This window comes from Ammospiza nelsoni, chromosome 6 (genome assembly GCF_027579445.1).
Source record: "Ammospiza nelsoni isolate bAmmNel1 chromosome 6, bAmmNel1.pri, whole genome shotgun sequence".
In the NCBI taxonomy this organism is placed as follows: Eukaryota; Metazoa; Chordata; class Aves; order Passeriformes; family Passerellidae; genus Ammospiza; species Ammospiza nelsoni.
Window position 1 is genome coordinate 35,411,488 of NC_080638.1, and position 20,340 is coordinate 35,431,827.

Here is a 20,340-nt window from a genome sequence, read left to right on the forward strand (position 1 = left end):
GCACTGGAGTTTAAGAATGGAAAGGATTTCATAGCTCATCAAATCCAATTTCCTGGTGCCACAGGTGGTCAAGTGTCTCATGTTCTACTGCTGCTGTATTTCTGGAAAAATAAACATACAGCTTTCCCAATTGTCATACTTCAAGCCTTACAAGTTTTGCTGCTACTTAAGATTCTCAGTTTCCCTCTCTTTTCACCTACCTAGTGATCCACATTGAAAACTGAGGCAAAATATCCATTGCATTTTGAACCATGCATGGTTTATCCTCCAGTCAGGGAACAGGGATGTCACTTAATGTTCTTTTAAATTTATGTGGACAAAGAACCTTTTGTTATCTATTTTTTAAGATTCATAATGTTTGATTTTCAGTAAATTTTATTTCACCACTACACTTCGCATCACTGATGTTTAGCTTTCCTTGCTGACCACTATGTGGTTTAATTAATTCTAATTTCGTGAAATTCACCCTTTCTTTTGAAATCAATAAACCTGAAGACTAAATTCTATTAAGCATCAGCTAATCAAAATGTTATCTGCATGGCATCCCTTAAAAGGTTGTTTTTATGACTAGCTGTTCTTTAGTGCACATACCACTTCAAAAATCAAATGTAAATCAGTTCTAAAATAGAATCAGCTCTATTTGATTCAGTAATCATTCACTATTGCCTACCAAATCTGAGAATAACTGGTTCTGAATATTCTTATTGACACTATTCTCCCAGGGAATGACACTGAAACTGGTCTGTCCAGCAGTAATTTTGACTGTTTTGTTCATAGCTCGTATATTTCTCCTTAACTAAAGCTATGGTCCACAGACCTATAAACAAGCTTAAATGTTAGATCCTGTTGTCTTTCAAACCTCCATCAGCTCCAACTACCTTTAATTTTGTCCCTAATGTCTCTAGTGATGGAGACCTCACAGCTACCTCTTCCAGACCTTTACTATTTTCAAGCAAAAAAGTTGAGGATTTTTTCATGTTTAGGGGGAGCACTGGATTTCAGTCTGTGCTTCCTGCCCTTGCAGTGGCGACCACTGAGAGGAGTCCAGCTCCAGCTTCTTCCCTCCCTGCCTCCCACTTCAAAATGTATCTAAACACATTGATAAGATCCCTGCTAAGTCTTCTCTTTCTGAGGCTAAACAGCTACAGCTCTTTGAGCTTCTCCTTCCAGAGCAGATGCTACTTAATCATCTTAGTGCCTTTTTGCTGGACTCATTCCAGTATTTCCAGCTCTACCTTCTACTGGGAAGGCCAGCAGTGGGCACAGTACTGAGCACATGTTTTGTTTTCTCCATATCTGTTTTTGTTTATGTTAATTTTTACTAATTCCCTGAAAGGAATGAATTTCCATTTAATGAAAGGTCATTTTTAGCTCTTGCATGCATACATATACCTTGGAATTATATTGCACAATTTAATGTTTCAGTGATGTAAGGAATGCTTTATCACTCAGTGTCCACCTAAGCTAGCAAATGGCACTGGATGTGCAAAGTTAGAAACTCAAAACTCACACATTAGACACAGCAAGTGCAATTTTATATTGCATTTTGATTTTTCACTTCTATATCATCAGAAATGTCTTTTAAAATGAAACAAATGAATCTACAGGAAGGAGGTGAAGAGAGGGGAACTTTCTACGGAGTATGTCAATCTGTAGATTAATTAATACATTGATTCTATTTGAGAGCCTGAATGTACCTGTCTTCCCACTGAGATACCCACTGTGCAATCAGTGGTAATTTAAAAATCAATTGCTCTTCTGTAGTAATTAGGTTTGTCCATTTAAACAGATAAAATTGATAGAGCCTGCAACTAATTTCAAAGCAGGGATTCTTAAGGGATTGAAGAGATTAAGAGCTGTGAGCCAGCAATTTGTGGGTTTTTCACTCAAGAAATGAACATCTACATACACTGGTTTGTGTATAAGTTTCATGTACTTTATACCAGATAAGAAAATTATTTTGAAATATACTGCTAAACAAAGCATAATATATTGCTAGACAAAGCCAAAAAGTTAATGAAAGTGATTCTTAAAGGCACTGAAATGTGATTATTCTTACATCTCATAGAATTAAGTGAGTAGAATGTGTTGTCTTTAAAATTATGTCATATTCTTTGGAAATTTCTCTTTCTTTTCCCTTTTTTTTTTTTTAAGTCTGGCTGAATAACTTTTATTCTTCTCAAAAATTTCATTACAAGTTGTTTTCTGTTTTGAGCATACAGAGAGAATTTATGGAGCTCTTGACACACAGTGCTTAATCAAATACAATATGATACTTGCATGTGTAGAATACATATTTCTGAGATTCATTAAACAACTATCTTCCCTCAAGGCAATTCATTGTTATGCACCAGAGGGCTTTAAGATGGACTATTTAGGGAAAAAAAAAAAGGCAGAAAATAGGGCAATAGAAAAAGGAAGAAACCTAAGACTAACATTAAATGCATATTCACAGTTTTAAAAGCCTTTGCAATTTACTGCAGCCCCGAGGTGGCATTAATTGACACATTAGCAAGTTATATACTGTGTTATGTGTCTATTTAGCCTATAACACAATAAAAATAACACCAGGGGAATCGCTGTAACACATTGCATATACAGCTTGTGTTTAAAGTAGGGAACACCTTACAAAAGCAGACAAGAGCAGATTAATGATAATGTGTTGCAGTTAACTCACAGACTGTCCCTGCAACTCATGTAATTGAATTGCCAACTGTCAGCTTGCAGAGGCATCTTCACAATATTTTAAGGCAAAATCTTATGCTTCCTAAAAATTAATGGGAACGGAAATTTATTTGAATGAGTTCTGGCTTTCCATATCAATAGACTACAGCATATACCCACAAAAAGACTAATCACTCATTTTCTGTTAAAATTGAGACTGAGATGTTAATACCTACTCTAGATAGTGTGCCTTCTACAAGAAGTGGAGCAATATGCATTTAGAATAAAAATGTAAAAGGATTACATAACTTATGTTCTTGTGTAAAATTTTCTTTCACGAATGAAGGAACACAGCATTTCAGGATCTTGAAATTCAGCACTAGCCAGTGAAACTATTCTATTGCACAATTTTTATTTAAGGAAAGTTTAGGAATTATTTTTTCATTTATTTTTTACATTTCCTTTTCTTTGAAAAAAAGCCGCTTAAAAAGGATCTTGCACATAACAATATAGCTATCACTACAGCTAATTCTGTAAAACCTCTCGAGTGCCAAGTTAGATAACAATCATGCAGATTGTTTCAATATGCTCCTGGTTTATTATCTGTTAAATGTAACCTTATCTAGATAAGTAAAACAAGGATAATATGTATACAAAAGCATGCATATCCTGAATATTCTGCATATTCTTAGCATGTAGAAAACTGCTACAAATGTTAATATTAGTTTACAGTAAGAATGAATAACATCTGGATGTGGAAGCATCAGAAAGAAAAACCAGCTGGAGAATAGTTACAAGAATGGTGTGTACCACAGCACCTCGATTAACAGGTCATCAAGATCCCAGCACATATCTACCTACAGCTTGGAAGCACACAAGATGAGGCAAAGGGCAGCGAGTAAATCCCAATGACTTGCTGAAGTGGGACAGGATTATGAAAATAACTGTGGTCAGGTTACAAAAAGACATCCACAACCGAGATGTGGGAAGAAGGCATAAGTGAATAGTTGAAATCAGTTTAGATTTAAAAGAAATCCACTTTCCACTCCTAGGAGGTCTTGCATTGTTGCTACAATGTTGCGACATGACTTCCTACAAACCCTGCCTATTTTTTCTTTGGCATCATAAAACCATATCATTGACTCCATGTGTTTGCAGTGTTTTCCACAAAAACATATTGAATTAATTCACCTGTTTTGTTATAACTGGGCTAGGATTGAATTTAGTATTTTTGGATTATACTTTCTGGTAACTTCTAGAACTACACAAGAAGATTCTCAGCTGGTATTCATTGCAACAGCTTTGTTAAAATCAAGAGAGCTACAACAATCTAGACCAGCTGTGGGTCTGCTATACTAGCTTGTTACCAGGCACATGCAGAGCTCAGCTGCTTGTGTACTTGCTTCAGACCAGACCAGGGGTTTCATGAGCAGGTTGCTAAGGCTGGATACACTTTAAAATGAAATAGATGCTTTAAAAAGAAAAATATATATATTCAGGTGATCTGCAGTTATTAAATGATGACTAATATTTCTGAATACCTTTATGAGATGCACGTGGCAATTATTATGCACTTTTTATAGCTAGGGGAGGGACATCTAGAAGCCTGAGTGACTTCCCTGTGGCCATATAGTGTTTTCAAGCCTTCAGCTCTAGGCTGTCCCAATCCCCATTTTAACCACAAGACTTGGCACCCTTTCAGGGAGTAACTGGTTAATATGTGACTGTATGCTACTAAAGCAACAAGCAACACTAACTACGCTGTTTGCTTGAGCATTTCAGCTTAAATGGAAATAAATTTTGTTCTGTAGTGTTACAATTTGGCTCGTGTGTTGTGAATTAGGTCAGATGTTATTTATACCACTGGCGATGAGAATAATTTGATTTTTAATGTTGCTAGGCTAAGAAGTAGTGATTGTTCTACAGACATTTGTTCCTAGGTATCACAAAAGGACATTTCTAGGTATCTCAAGAACAGCTCTTCACAGGCACCAAGGCCTGAAAAACTTATCCTTAGGCTAGTAAATGCTGCCAAATTCTCTTTCAATTCTGTATAAAACATTCATGAGTAAACAATTACTTTTTTATATATAAAGCAGTTGTTTGGAGTTTCCTCAGCACAGATGGCTTCTACTTGAATTACCAATAGGACTAGGAAAGAGAGCTTAACACCCAGAGCAGAAAGACAATTTAAGTTACCACAGCAATTTTAAAACTTTACTAATTTACATCTTTGATATTTTGTTTGCTCTGCCCTCTTCTGTTCCTCCTGCTAAGAGTCAGATGCATTGTACCGAGATGGAGTCTCAGTAAAAGGACAGCTGAAAAAAGATGAGTGAGCTGGCAGTCATGTTTTTCTAAGAAATTTATGCTGCACGTGCAAATAATTATTTAATTTCAGTCTGCATGAACAAAAGAAAATAAGCAAAGCTCTTAGGAAAATGCATCTGCATGAAAAAAATTAAACCTCTTATAAGCTTTATCGCAGGGAATCACTTATTTTGTCTTCAGTATTGCAATTTCACTCACAAAGATAATCAAATCAATTATCAGTGTTTAAAAAGGTGGGGGTTGGTGAACTGTCCCTTTTTTAAAGGAACAAGGAAAGCATAGAAGACATCTGCTGGTCCTCTGTAATTCCTGGGATATGGCAGATACCTTAAAAATAACAAATTACAAAAAATAGAAGAAATTTGCAATATGTCTTTATGTTCTTTTGATAAAGAGTTTGGGATTTCACTAATAGAGTTCATATTGAGCTGTAAATGCAGGTGGCTAAGTCAAAAGTCTCGTGACTAGAAATTCTCTGTCCCAATGGGGACCAATGTAACCAGCCTCATCCATGTCCTTGTGTTTTATTAACAGACATTTATGATTAATCTCTTACACTTTGTTGTGTCATTTGCATGTTCTTTTATGAGGCAGAATCACAGAATAGAGTGATTTGGTTTGGCAGGGACCAAACCCAGGTTATCTAGCCTAACCCCTTGCTGTAGATAGGGACATCTTTCACCAGACCAACTTGCTTAAAGCCCATTCAGCCTGGCCTTGAGCACTTCAGGGATGGGGCATCCACAGCTTCTGGGCAACCTTTTCCAGTGCCTCACCACTCTTATTTGTGCAACATTGATTCTTTATGTCCAATCTAAATCTATTCTCTTTCAGTTTAAAATGTTTGCTCCTTGTCCTGTCACTATACGCCTTGGAAAGTCTTATAAGCCTCCTTTAAGCACAGGAGGGCAGCAGTAGGGTTTCCCCAGAGCCTTCTCTCTTCCTCAACAACCCCAGCTCTCCAAGTGTGTCTTCACAGGAGAGGTGCTCCTACTGCTCCTTCTTGCGGCCTCTTCTGACTTGCTCCAGCAGGTCCTGGGCTGGGGAGCCCTGAACTGGGTGCAGGCCCCGCCTGTAAATGGTTTCTGTCCTTTTCTGTATGCCTTCAGCCCTTTGCTGGCCATCCCTCTGAGGTAACCTCAGCCGGGCTGTGGCCACCGAGGGAGATCTGAGTCCTGCTGGGCCGGTGTCCATCCCTCAGCCACAGCTCCTGCCCTTGTTGGCTCCCGCTCTCCTGCAGAGGAGCCAAACCCGTCACATTTGTGTGCACGCGTAATTGGAGGTGCTTTTAGAATTCCTGGGCAAGCGTCTCTTCTCCCCTTCCCTTCCTGGGACCATTTCCTGCCCTTTCAGGCCAGTTGGTTTGGCTTTGCGGTGCGTTTAACACATAATAAGAGTGTAATTGCCATCGTGCTTTGCTTGCAACCCTGCAACCACCGCGCACTGGTTATGTGCTTTTGGGGGGCTGCAGTAGAAAATGTGTCTTGTTCGTACGGAACAACGTGCCACACCAATTAAAAATCTATCGGCAGGGCCGGGGGCATGTTCTGCCTCGGCATAAATGACATAAATGAAGCCTCCCCCGCCCCTGGTCCCGGCCGCGGCCCAGCGGCGGGCGGGGCCGGATTGCGGGGGGAACGGAAAGCAGCGGCCCGGGTTTCCCGCTGTCCCGGTGCCATCCGGGGGGAAGAGTTTAGGCGGCAGCAATCCCGGGAGAGATGAGGAAGGTGGAGGTGCGCTAGCTGCTTCTCCAGGTCGCTCCCTTCTTCGTCCCCGGTCGCTGCCCCTTCCCTGGGCCGAGCCCGGGGCACCGCGGGGCCGGGCCGGGCCGGGGGGGTCTCCGTGCGTGGGGGAAGGTGCGGCGGGGCCGGGCGGCCGCGGGCCCAGTAGGGACCCGCTGAGGGAGAGTCGGCCCGGGGCGGGGGTGCTATGTATGTATGTATGTGTGTGTGTATGTATGTATGTATGTATGTATGTATGTATGTATGTGTGTCCGCAAGGGCCGCCTCGACACCTGCTCTTAGGTTTCTGACTGGATTTCCGTGAGTCCTGTTGGGGGAGTGTGGGTGACACGCAGGGCTCTCAGGCCCCCAAAACAGAACGTACGTTTGTTTTTAAACCAGCCCTGCTTCACCATCATACATCTTTTACTTTGGTTGGCTTCAGGAAGTGTATGGGATAGTTACAAGGAAAAGAGGAGAGAATAAAGGGTGTTAACTTTGAGGAGCCATAATGCCTGTTGTTGATTTCTGTGTAAGTGGCGAATTAAGGTTCCATTTCTGATGTGATTTGTTCTCCCATTGTAGCAATCCAAACTTTTCCCTCGGGAGAGCTGGTGAGGACATCCAGCGGGCAAAATGTTTGTCTTGGTGCTCAGGTTCCTCTCTCTGGCATGCTGTTTCATAAATCAGCAGCTAGATTTTCACTTTCTTTTTGAGTCATTAGTGTTATTTGAGGCACCTTATGTTTCTTCACATACCTATTATTATAATTTGTTTTCTTATATAATTGTTTCTGGGAGGTTATAAGCATTAGTGTGCCTCAAGGATTTGAAGATATACTAATAGTAATGCAGAAGAATCCTCCCTGGAAAATTTTGAAATATATTGAATTTTGAATTCCTAAATGTCTTGTTTTGAATTACAATAAGGAGTCACCAAAAAATAATACAAGAACATATTCTCTTATGTAGGGTCAGCTGTATGAGTGTAGGAATTTGAAAAATGTTTGTACAACCTGCTTTGGAGACCTCCAATGCAGGCAGAGCAGTCTCCCCATATAACTTATTTGTATGCTCATTAAGAAACACTTTGCAGCTGTAAGGACAATAATATACTTGAATTCTTTCTACAATAATTTGAAGCCGTTTTCATTTGCAACAATGAATGGTTTGGGGAACAGCTTATTTCTGTTTCCCTTAAAAGTGATTCTTCTGCTTCGTCTTGCAGGGTGTGTGTGTGTGTTATTTTTTTTAATTATGTCTCCTCTTTTTTAGCCTAAATATTCTCAGTTGCTTTAATCTTTTTTTTGTATATTTTGCATTTAAGCTCAGATCATTCTTGATCCCCTTCTCTGAATTCATTCATTCTGATCGATTCATATGTTTGACTCAATTCAAAGGGCAGTATTCAAAACTAGACTACTCTAGCTGAATTCTAAACAGTAGTAAGTAAGTAGGAAGGAAGATTTATGTCCTCTTAAAGCTTTACATCTGTTCACTCATCCTGGTATGGATGGCAGCCTTTGGCATATTCACCTTCTGTTCCAACTTAGACCCTAGGTCTTTTCTGCACCAGGGGATTATTCTGTCCTAAATTGTAGATCTTTCTTTTCTTCTTTAAATACCCTCTTTCCTCTTCCTGATTGGTTGTTTACTTTTTTATTGGAGCTTTTTAAAACAACAACAAAAAAACAAACAAACACTACAATGCAAACTTTTCTGATTAGCAAAGATTGGATTCGAGTTCAGAATTTTCTTCCATCGTGGTTTTGTTTTGTTGCAGCTTGCTGCCATCTGTAATATTAAGGAAACAGTTAATTATTAAACAATACTACTTAGGAGGGTCCTCTCTGAACTTTCAGTGGCCTGTGTAACTCCTTGGTTCTATTTTTCTGCATGACCTTGCAGCTAAGATGAAAAGTAGAGACAACGTAATATTAAATTGGAGCTTTGCCAGAAACCAAATCCTTTTCACATAGTGAGGTGTTTTCTAACTCTAATTAGGACAAGGCTAGCAGGAAGCAACATTCCAAGCTTGTCTTTTGCTATTTGATCTTCAGCAGCAGCATGTTTATTCCTTAGATGTCCAAGGCACAGAGCACCTTGAAATAGCTGTGGAGATGCCTGTCCTTAGTAAATAGGATTTGAAAATATATTTGGGCCACACAGTAATGCTCTGTCTTGGCTCCTTTCTCCTTCCCTTGCATCCCCTTGGTTTAGCTTATCTGAGCCTTAGTCTTTCACAGGGCAAGAAGATCACAGCAAGAAGCTCTGCTCTGCTTTTGACACCTTGTACTACAGAGCATTTTCCTCATTCACCAGATAGAATCTTAAAAAATTTATAAGCTAAATACAAAATCCCTTGTGTAATGTGCCACAGCTGTCTCTTACTTCGGACTTCTTTTCCTTGCATGTCACTGTAGTGTTTGAGCATTTTCCTGATGTCTAAATTAGATCTGCATGACAGTATGTTAACTGAAATTCATCACTCTTTGCAGTTCTTCCTCAGGAGATTTTCTTTCCCTGCTAATGGAGGCTGCCTTGAGCTGCACAGAAACTCAGCAGAGCAGAGGATCTTTTCTCCTCTCCTCATTCTGCCTGTCTTTAGCTTCGTGGTAGCACCAACTAGAAAGCATTGGTGTCACACACTTACTCTCTCTAAACTCCCAGCATCCACATGATGTGACAACTGGGAGGAAAAGGGGGTCTCCTAAAAGTGTTCTGTTTTCTTTCATCTTCAAAAGGAGACTGAAACTGAGTAGCTGTTAAATTCAACAGGAAAAGAGAATTGGAAAGGAAAAAATGACATTCTCAACTGCTTTATCTACCCTGAACTGTTTCAGTGAGATTAAGAAACCCCTCAGTGTAGTGACAGTCACTTCTTAGGCAAACATCCAAATGTTCCTTATTAAGGCCCATAGTTACATAGGAACATATCTGGTAGGGATGGAACAATTCTACCTCATTGCCAGGTTTTCTTTCCATTAAGCTTAAGAAAAATCTTGATTGGCCAGATATTTTCAGTCTTAGTGTATGCTTCTTGAATCTTGAACCTGGTTGTAACTTGCTTTAAAATGCAGTAGGCTTTTATTCTTTGCAGTTACTTTGAATAGACATTTTGGATACTTAGGATTTTTTTTTATAAAAAGGACATTATCTCTCTGTGAAGTGAAAAGGGTTTTGGAGGCACTGAAGAAATTAATTTTTTATTCTGCTGGTTTGTTAAATGAATATTCAACTTGTAATAACTGCGAGATACACAAGGTATTTCTACTAACTATAATTTGTGGTAGTTAGATATTACAACTCAAGTGCTAACTGTTATGCTCTTGCTTTAAATTTTGCTCCCTTCATCCCTTTTGTTTTATATTGGTAATATCATAGAGGGTTTTTTATTCTGTTGTTTGTACTGCACTTGTGGACTGGAATACTTAATCTTTTTTAGATGCTGCAATTTAGGAATAAGGTGACCAACTGAAATTGGTCCAGAGATGATTAAAAACACGGGTTTTTTAGTTGTGGGTTTTTGGTGTTTTTTTTTTTTTTTTTGTTTGTTTGTTTTTTTTTTTTTTTTTTGGTTTTTTTTTTTTTTTTTTTTGGTTTTTTGTTTTTGGTTTTTTTTTTTTTTTTTTTGTGAACCTAAAAACAGTACTTAGGAAACCCCAGGATTTTCATAGTTTCAAAACAAAAGATGAGAAAGCAGACTTTGAATACATAATGTAGTGGCAGAGAACACTGATAATAGCCTTGTAGCAAAGAAAGGCCCAGCTGGGTGGAAGGAAAAGCTTCATGAGGAGGTGAAACTTCGAAGCAGGAGCCCTGCTGAGGTTAAGGAACCTCCCTCAGTGAAGTTTTTAAGACCACTTTGGAGGCTGTGGAGACATGGGTTGGCCTCACAGTGGAAGGCTTGGTTGAGGTACTTTCTAGCTGTTCCTATGAAAATTTTAATAACTTTTCATGCACTCAGGAACTTGCAAATTATTTTTTCTTGTTTGTAAGTCGTTGAGCTTAGGCATAGTAGCTTGCCCAGCTCTATTCTGTGTTGAAAATTCAAACAAAATTAGAACTATTTCACTATTTTGGTTTAGACTAAAACAATAATTATGATGAATTATGCTGACTACCTTGGTATTCCTGATGACTTCACAGTATATGCATGGTTAGGTATCACAACCCTGATATTCTAGCTTTATGGTGAGACAGCAAACATAGCCTGTGTTTTTTCCACGTTCTGGGAGTTGTCTTTGTTATGGTTGTAGTTTGTGGCTAGTGTGTTGCTCTTGCTGCTGGCTCCAGCATTTGCCATTGTGAGAGAAATCAAAATTGATTGTACTGCTGTGTACAGTTGATAAGATGCAGAAACATGAATAGTAAATTTAACAGTAAATTGAAGCTAAGTGTTTTCTTTTCACTAACAGTGCATTCTTTTAATGTATTTCTGAAGTGCAAGAAATCTTAGTTCTTCTCTTTTTCTCTCATCTTCATAAATATTTTACATGGGCGTTAGAATTACTGCTGTAAAGAAGACATTTATTACAATAAGTTCTTGAATTTTTTAAAAATTAATTTAATGTAGCTGAACTGTGAATTATTTGGAAGAACAGATGCATTTATAGCACAGATGACTTAAACTTGTTTTTCTTCTGGTAAATAATCTAGTTTTTCTGTATCACGTAGCAACTAGTGATTACTCTGTTACAAGGAAAGTATTTTAAGTTAAATTAAATCAAGAGTGTGCTAATCTAGATACTTTTGGTATCTTCTGTAGAAAACAAGAGACAAACTTAGGCACTTATGCATTAATATAGGCTAAATAATACTCTTTTTCTTGTTTTAGGAACCAGTGGGATTTAAGAATCTCTCTCCTAAGAAAATTTGCTGCTTGTTCAGTGTTCCATCTTAGTGTGCACTTGATGATTTCACTCGAAATACCTATCTGAAGAAATTAAGAGTAGGCGAGGTGTAATTACCTTTTAAAAATGTTAAAAACTCAGCATTGTGTAGCAGCTGTCAAGATACCCAAGAAAAAGCCATATATTTGTGACATGTGCTATAAACAGTTTGAAACCCCATCAAAATTAGCTAGGCATTACCTCATACATACTGGTCAAAAGCCATTTGAATGTCATATATGCAATAAAACGTTCAGGCAGTTAGTCCACCTGGAGAGGCATCAGTTAACCCATAATCTGCCTTTTAAGTGTATTGTTTGCTATAGAAACTTCAAAAATGTAATCACTTTCTTAAAGCATCAGCAACTTCATAATGAAAATTATGAGAATGATACAAAGCAAACAGAAAACTATGTGAGTTCTGAGCAGGACAGGGTCACTTGTGGCATATTTCATTGTTCTGTGTGCTGGAAACCCTTTGCAACTGAAGAGAGGTGGATGCTGCATCAGTGTCTCAAGTCAGATCATCAACATGGTGCCAGAAGGAGAAAGAAGAAAACTCACACTTGTGAATCGTGTAACAAGACATTTCCGTCCAGATCCAAGCTAGAAAGGCACTTCCTTATTCACACTGGCCAGAAACCTTTTAAGTGTTCTTCATGTGGCAAATCTTTCAGACAGTCAACACACTTGAAAATTCATCAGCTCACACACACAGAAGAAAGGCCTTTTCAGTGCTGTTTTTGTCAGAAGGGATTTAAAATACGGAGCAAACTCATGAAGCATAAACAGCTCCATGCCAGAAATAAGACTTTCCCCAATGCTGTATGCAAAGCAAAGACTCTTAAATGTCCCAGACTACACAACGTGTTGGAAGGAAAATGGGATAGTTTTGAGAATGCTGATACACACAAGTCACAGGAGAGTGACCCACATGATGTGCACTCAATTTATATTGTACCCTTTCAGTGCCCAGCATGTGACCAGTGTTTTGAAACAGAGCATTTTCTAAAGTTACACAAATGTTGTTATCCAAAAGACAGCAGAAGTTCAAATAATGGTACAACAGCACGCAGATGTGCAGTCAACAGGAAAAATAAGAGCCTGATGAAACTGAAGCATACTGGAGGAAAGGCAACAGATTTTTCTCTGACTGACAGAAAAAAAATTAAATCAGGTCATGTTGGAAGTCCTGCCCCGGTCACAGCTAGGGAGCAGCGTTGTGATCAGCACGTGTCCACTAAACCTCCCAAGGAGCGCCGGGGCCGGCGTGACGTGCACAAGTCAGTTTGTAGTCGGGTGAAAAGGACGTTTGCTGTGCCATTGCCTTGGCAAGAGTACCCACAGCCTCCTGACGTGGGCAGGAATTTCAAGGATGTGCTTCCTGGTGAAGGCATCTTAAATGTTGGTGATTCACTGGATAATAAAGATGATGCTTTTTATGGTTCATCAAATGATAGTTTTTTTGATAATCCAGAAGTACTTCACTCTGCTTTTTCATCTTCTGCAAAAAATACACGTAACAGACACAAAGTGTGTAAATGTGACAGATGTGAAAAAATTTTTCCATCTTCATCCAAACTTCAAAGACATTATCTTATACACACGGGACAAAAGCCCTTTGGCTGTAATGTTTGTGGGAAGGCATTTAGACAGTCAGCTCACTTAAAAAGACATCAGCTCACCCATACTGAAAAGAGAGCCTGTAAAAGCCCTGTTTGCCAGGTAGAATTTGTAAACCTGAACAAACTTTTCAACCACCAGGGAGATCACACTGAATTTATGTCTTCTCAGCCTGTGGGTTATTCAGGTTACTCTCAAACACCTTCACACCCATCTGGCTTTCAAGAATTTGAGCTGATTCAGTCAAACCAAGCAGCTGAAATCAAAGTTGAAATTGAATCAGGGGATTTTGTTCTTGACACCAGCAGTAGAAACCCACAGCCATATTTGTGCAGTAAATTGCTGGAAACAGAGCAAAGCTGTTACAGCTATTGGCATGATTTTTCTGAAAATACTGAAAAAAGTGAAGCTGTTAACAAATTATATCAATGCAGTATCTGCTTTAAAACTTTTAAATCTCCTTCTAAGCTTGAAAGACATCATCTAATGCATGCTGGACAGAAGCCATTTGAATGTTTAGTTTGTGGAAAAAAATTCAGACAAGCCCCACATTTGAAAAGACACCACCTTATTCACTTTAAAGAGAGCTTAAAGCTTAGTTCCACTGAGGAACAAGCAGAGAATGTATTAGTTTTATCAAAACAGGATAATGTCCTATGAAATAATTTTAACATTATTTGGTTGCATAATTATAAAAGATTTATAATAGGCCAAACAATGAACTGAAGGGGATTGTATTTTCTATTACAGAGATGACCTGGTGAAGTTAATTTACTGTTCAAAACTCTCTACTTAATATAATTTCTGAGATATTCATGTTGAGATGTTTTTTTAAAATGCAGCAAACCCACACGCTCTTTGCATTCCCCTTGGCTAGATTAAATTTATAAATACACATTCATGTTGTATCAATAGTGTTGCAGTAATCTACAATGTTTCATGAATAAGATAATTATCCCTAAAACTATAAAATACTATATGGGAAAATGTAACACTTTTAAACTATCAGTAAAGACAAAAAGATAATTTTGAGAATATGAAAAAAAGGTCATTTTACTTTCTTCTGGCTCCCCATATGTTCCAAGCAAAGGATTATTGCTGTATCTATCCCATACTTAAAAAAAAAAGGGGCTTTTTTTGATAAAAGAGAAGGGAGTAGAAAAAGTAGAAAAAGGGGAGAAAATTTAGTGAGAAAAATGTTGATGTGTTATAGAAGATTCTGTTTCCTATAGGATAGGAAAAAAAACCTGCTTTGTTATTTATACTTAATGTGCTTGGAGAGCTATACATAAGGAATTAGATAATTTCCCTTTTTATATAAAATACAAGGAGATAATGCTATAATATTAGGATTTATAATCAATTTATTCATTTCACCACTTCATTAACTCTACTTTCTTGTAAATCCCTTGCCTTCTCTAGCATTTTTGGCCAATTTATACTTTACTGAATTTTTTTTCTCTAAGAAAAGAAGACAAGAAATTAGCATTAAGGTTAAAAATGGGCTTACTTTGTTCAGTCTCCTTCTAGCATACAAAGTGAACCAGTAAAAGAAATGTTCTCTTAAGATGTGATAATAACTCAGATGAGCAGTTTTGTCAGGAAGTCATTTTCTCATTACATTAAATATAAGAGACTGAAAATTACTTTTAACTGAAATTAAGTCATTCTGATTTTGTATTAATAGAATCTGTAGTTTTACTTTCTGGTAACTAGATGGTTTTGTCCATTGTGCCAAGGGGGCTGGCAAGAATGCAAGTACAGTGGAGCTCATACATCACAAACAAGAATGAAGTTCGTTTCTTCTTTTTTGTCCTCTGAAAAACTACCTTTTAGGATACTTCCTTTGTTATGCAACTTTAAGTTGCTGAATCCTGAAGTTCTTATTCCTGTTTCTAAATTAACATGCCTGTGAGATACATGACAATTTTTTTAGTATTTAAATAGAAACATATTTATTTAAGTAAAATGGGTTTGATTTTTTTTTATTTTTGAAATGGCATGAATGTTGTGGTACTTCGTGAACATGAAGGGCAAAAGGAGTTTTATTTTCATACATGTTACTTTTCCATTTTCAGTGAGAATAAAACCAAGAAAAATGCTTGGAAACAGTCTGTAGTTACTCTGCCTTTTGTATGACAGACAAATTCAGTATATATTAATGATGATTATAGTTATATATTGAGATTTTTTTTCTCCTTGTGTGAATTGTTTCATATTGAAAGGCAAAATGCTGTATAAAATGTTTTGAAAGCGTATTATAGAGCTCTTTTAAAATACTGGTAATAAACTATTTTATTTATATGTACTTTCAGAGTGTGCTTTATGTGCAAACCAGAGTTTTGAAACTACCTAACATTCATTATGCAGAAAAGACTGCATCAAAATAACTTTATATGATAGAACAATAGGTGTCATTTCAGATATTTTTTGTTACAAAATATAAATATGTTTGAAGATAATAACATCTTTCTTATGGAATTACAGTCATTTAAAAATGCTATGAGAGTAATGTTTAGAGAAGACAAAACTTAAATGTTTTGAAAATACCAATTTAAGTAAAATGAGGGGAAAGTAATACAAAAATATTTTGAGGGATGAATAGACATTTGCAGGAAGTGTTACTGTCTGATGAATTGGAAAAGTAATGAAATCTTTGGGCTTGGATTTCAGAGTCACAATGTCTATCTGGCTCTCCATCCCTTCATAAAAAGTTTTGTGTCAGTATAAATTAATTATTTTATGGGGATTATTCCATAAACTACCTGAAAAGGGGTTAAATGGTTTCTAAGATTCAGGAAAGAAAAAACCCAAGGTTGGCATCCTGTGTGTTTTGCAGTTAACAGTGAGATTCTTCAGGTGTCTTTGAGAATTTGAACTAGAGCAGTTCTCTCTGTGTTCACAGTAACACTTTTGTTGATTAGTATGTCAGTCATTTTCCATAATGCTTCGAGGCAACTTCAAGCCATCACTCTTTAAATATCTTTGGTGGCAGAAACATTGCCTGTGGTTTTGTTAGAATGAACTGATGACTAATAATAATAATCTGATAGTACTGAAGTAGTGGATTTTTTGAGACTATGCAGAACCAAAGCATATTCTACAGAGGAAAACAGTTGGTCCTTCTGTGTTAACCATGAGCTCCTGCTGAGGAGAACTTCTCCAACAGCATGGGTTTAGAACTGAGGTTGTTCTGTGTGGAATAGAAGAAGGGTCAAATATTTTAAAACAAGCAGAAAAAAATAAAAGGGATTTTTTTAAGACAAATTACTCAACTGCAGTACTAACTGATCACATCATACATTTGCTGCCTAGATGTGGCTAGGGATGCCTTTAAAATGTTCATGGTGCACTATCATTGCAGTGTGTCACAAATGACTGTATTAGGTTGGTCAAGGAATCACTGGCAAAGGTATCATCAAAAGCAGTTTAATGTAAAAGTGAAAGCACAACAAAGTTTGTTGGCAGTGTTCATTACTAATTGGATGGTTGAAGTATACAGACAAATATTGTTGTAGTTGAGACTGAGACAATGCAAAGCCACACACTCCATTTCCAGAAGGCTTCAAACCGTTTTTATTCTAGCATGCATGCTTTTCATACATTCTTACAAAACTCCTTAGTTTACACTTTACTCATTGGTCATGAGAGACAAAGTGCTTACTGCAATAGGCAGTTGCAGGTTTCTCTTATTTATCCTTTCTTTCTTGGTTTCTATGTCAATGACCTTGGTAGAAAATTCTTTCAGGGGTAAACATGGATCCTTTTATCAAACTTTTCTCTGGCTCTGTAAAACCTCTTCCGCAAAAAAAACAGTCTGAAATCAAAAATAAATCAATCTATGATTAAAATCAAACTAAAATAATCTGTGTGGATGTTGGTGATGGAAAAAGGCAAAGGATGGAAAAGGGTAAAGGATAAAAGAAATAAGAGGGACCCTCCAATTGAGTCACAAGGTTCAAATGGGGAGCCCCTTGCCCCAGACTTAGCCCCAAACTTAGCCCCAGATTTGACCAACATTTTAAAAGCACTGAATTTAAACCATTTCCCAAAGAAACTTCCCAAAGAACCACAGTAACTCACAGGCCTAACTCACAAATTTAACATACTTAAGAATCCAAGAGAGCAACATTCATGGTCTGTTTCCTTCAGCAGATTCACACTCACACACACAGAGAACTAAAGGAGTATGTCCAGGGTATATACCTGTGAAAAACCTCCCTCAAGTTCAGTGAAGTTCTCACATCAGACGCCATTGCATCTTCTCAGTGGGCAAAGGGCTGCCTGGGGGGAATCAGCCCAATGGTGTTCAGTGCAGTCCTCAGAGTGTAGCAAGCTTGAGAGCTCACCAGCTGAGAGCCATCCCACTCAGGGCAAGTGCTGGTTGAAGCCCACTGTGGTTCAGGGGAACTCCAAGGGTCTCACTTAGGACTCTGTTTATAAGGTTGCTAGAGAGTTGCCTTTAGTCACAGTAACTTTTCATCCTGGGATGAAATTCAGCTCGGTAACTTTCTTTGAAAGTTTGGTACAAAAAAATTTTTCCACTTGTATTGTTATGCAGGCAACAAAAATAAGTTTCCAAGGCTGTTTGTTAAAAACCAGGAGCTTGTTAGGTAACAGAAGTTCCCAGGAAGAGAGAGTGTTTCTGTTAAGCTCAAGAGTAGCTCAGCCCCACTTCATCAAGGCCAAGGCCTGAGGAGCAGTTCTGAGATCATAGCGTGGCCCAAGGTGTGTGGGTGGGTGGCAGCTGTACCCCCACGCAAGGTTTGCAGAAAGTCAAAACATACATATGTAAGTATTCCTATATGTATCTACAGCAAAATTCAAAAGAGGAAAAAAGCAATAATAAATCACAGAAAAAACTGTTTCATCACTGAAACTGCTTTTCACTGTGCGTTGGGTTTCTCACTCAGCTCTGGTCTGCTCTGACACACCCAGAGCCAACAAAATAATTAGTGAGGGAGATAAACACAAAATAAACTTAATTGAAGTTACTGACACCTTAGGCTTCAAACCAAGACGCTGGATCTAATGTTTAGTTTTCCTGACTGCCTCCTAGTATAAATGTAAAACTCCAAAAGTCATAATCTTTCAATGGTAGCTCATCTGAGTAACACCTAAGTACAGCTGGATGACTCTTAAATCAATAAAGACTGTGAATTCAGTCCATCTAATGGCCCCTTGTAATGATGTTGAAAATGCCCAGACCTCCTAAATAACTGAAGTGGTAATGGTTCATATTCCTAGCACAAGGTTTTGTGGATTTTTAAAGTGTAAGTTTTAACTTAATAGCCTGGTTTTACGGTCTGATGGCTGTGGATGAGATGTGTCGGAGAGGCAGTTATCATAAAGAAAATTGAAATTACAGAAGTGACTTTTCTATGCTCTCCTATAACGTTCTTTCTCCAGGTTAAGCAAATAAGTTGTATTTCTTCATATAATGACTAGTTCTGTCAAGCAGCTTTTAAACAACTTTTTTTTAGCATCTGTTAAAAAAGTGAATCTTCAAAGTCCATGCAAGTGAAGGAGAAATCAGTCCTATGACAACAAAATGACTCACAAGAGAACTGATATTTCCTTGTTAAGAAACTATTGTTCTAACATGAAAGTGTCATTATGCTGAGTTATCATGGGCCTCTGAATGCTGTTGTACTTCTGCTGTCTGCCATTCCAGCTCCTGACTGCTCCCAGGATATCCTTATGTGTGGCTTGACTCTTACACGCTTGACATGATTTGGGTATGTGGCTGAAATTTTTCCTCTCTGCTGGAATCCTTCCAGTGTCCCTGGTGCCAGTCTGTATGGCCCTGTAAAGCCCCATCTGTGAGCTCCAGTCCAAGAGCCACAGAGCTGGCTGCTGCCCTGTGCTGCCATGGTGTGTAAAGAGTGCCTGAGGATGTGAGTGCAGCAAGAGGTGAGAAGCTGGCTGGTGATGATGCAGGCTGTGGCCTGTCACTCTCCACTCAAAGTCATCTAGGTGTGTAGGAGCACGTGGATATGGTGACTGTCCAGCTTTGCCTGTGGCACTGGAATGTGCCTTGCTGACACGGTGAAGGAGGAGAAACAGAATTCTGTGGCCATTGCTATTTAAAAAAGTAAAAGACTGTTCCTAAACTAAAGAAGCCAGTTATGCATTGTGTCTCTCCTTTGCACTCCTAATACACTGCATTCAAATCCTATTGACATAAAGGAAAACACTCTCTGGATGCTGTAGCATTACTTCATCTGTGCATTTTTTAGAGTATTAATTTTAATCCCTAGTATGTGTTTGCAAAAGCAGAAAAATCAGATTATTTTCTCAATTTCTAGCTGATTTTGTTTCTAAGATGATTCTGAAAACAAAGCAGAGCAGAGGGATTCCTGCTAGTGACAATAGTCCTACTAAATGAAGTAGAAATCTGCTAAGCTATCTAGACACCCCAGGTGTAGCAGCCAATTTGAGGATAATAGAATTTTAAGTTCAAAACAGGTTAGGATTTTTTCATTACACTGAGAGCAACCTTGGATCAGTATTTTGCCAACATTGTTTGCTGTAGTGTACTATATCTTGTATTTTTACTTTGGGTCTTAAAAATGGCAGGTACTTGGATAATGAGAATAGCTCTGGAGGAATCCTCTCAGATGTTGAATAATGTGTCTGGATGCTAATGCAATCAGTGGAGGAAAAATGTCTATTTGCCAATAAGCTAAAATGATTTGTTGGGTAATACTGTAGTTTATATTACAGTAGAAGGGTTTTTACATTAAAAGGAATTATTAAAAGTAAAAACTTTTTTTTTTATTACACGGGTGTGAATTTGCTGTTTTCCATATGTATTCTGTTTTATCGCTATTTTATACTCCTTTAAAATCCTGAAATGCTAATGGAAATGTCAACCAAAAACCTAGAGAATATAGAGAAAAGCAAGGATGAAAGCTTTAGGAAACTGGAGCTAGCTCTCAGCATCTTAGAATTGCTGTCTTGAGTTTTTTGCTGCATATTAGAAATGTTACAGTTTTGTCTGCAATGTGTATTTTCTTCCCTGATTGTGAGAAAAGAGATGTGACCAAGAATGCACTTTTGCAATGATGCTGCAAATGGACCCAAATTTCTATAGCACTTCTCATGTCA

The 20,340-nt window shown here is 37.9% G+C and overlaps 1 protein-coding gene across 2 annotated transcripts; it reads left to right on the plus strand.

The window, feature by feature from the left end:
• The first annotated feature begins 6,655 nt into the window (after positions 1-6,655).
• Positions 6,656-15,534, plus strand: ZNF770 (zinc finger protein 770). Of its 2 annotated transcripts, none has more exons than XM_059475223.1 (2): positions 6,656-6,749; positions 11,553-15,534. In XM_059475223.1, the coding sequence occupies exon 2, from the start codon at positions 11,695-11,697 to the stop codon at positions 13,888-13,890; it is 2,196 nt and encodes a 731-aa protein (XP_059331206.1). In that variant the 5' UTR covers positions 6,656-6,749; positions 11,553-11,694; the 3' UTR covers positions 13,891-15,534. The 2 variants fall into 2 exon arrangements, with proteins under 2 accessions (XP_059331206.1, XP_059331207.1); XM_059475224.1 differs by having other exon boundaries at positions 6,687-6,728.
• Positions 15,535-20,340: the final 4,806 nt, after the last annotated feature.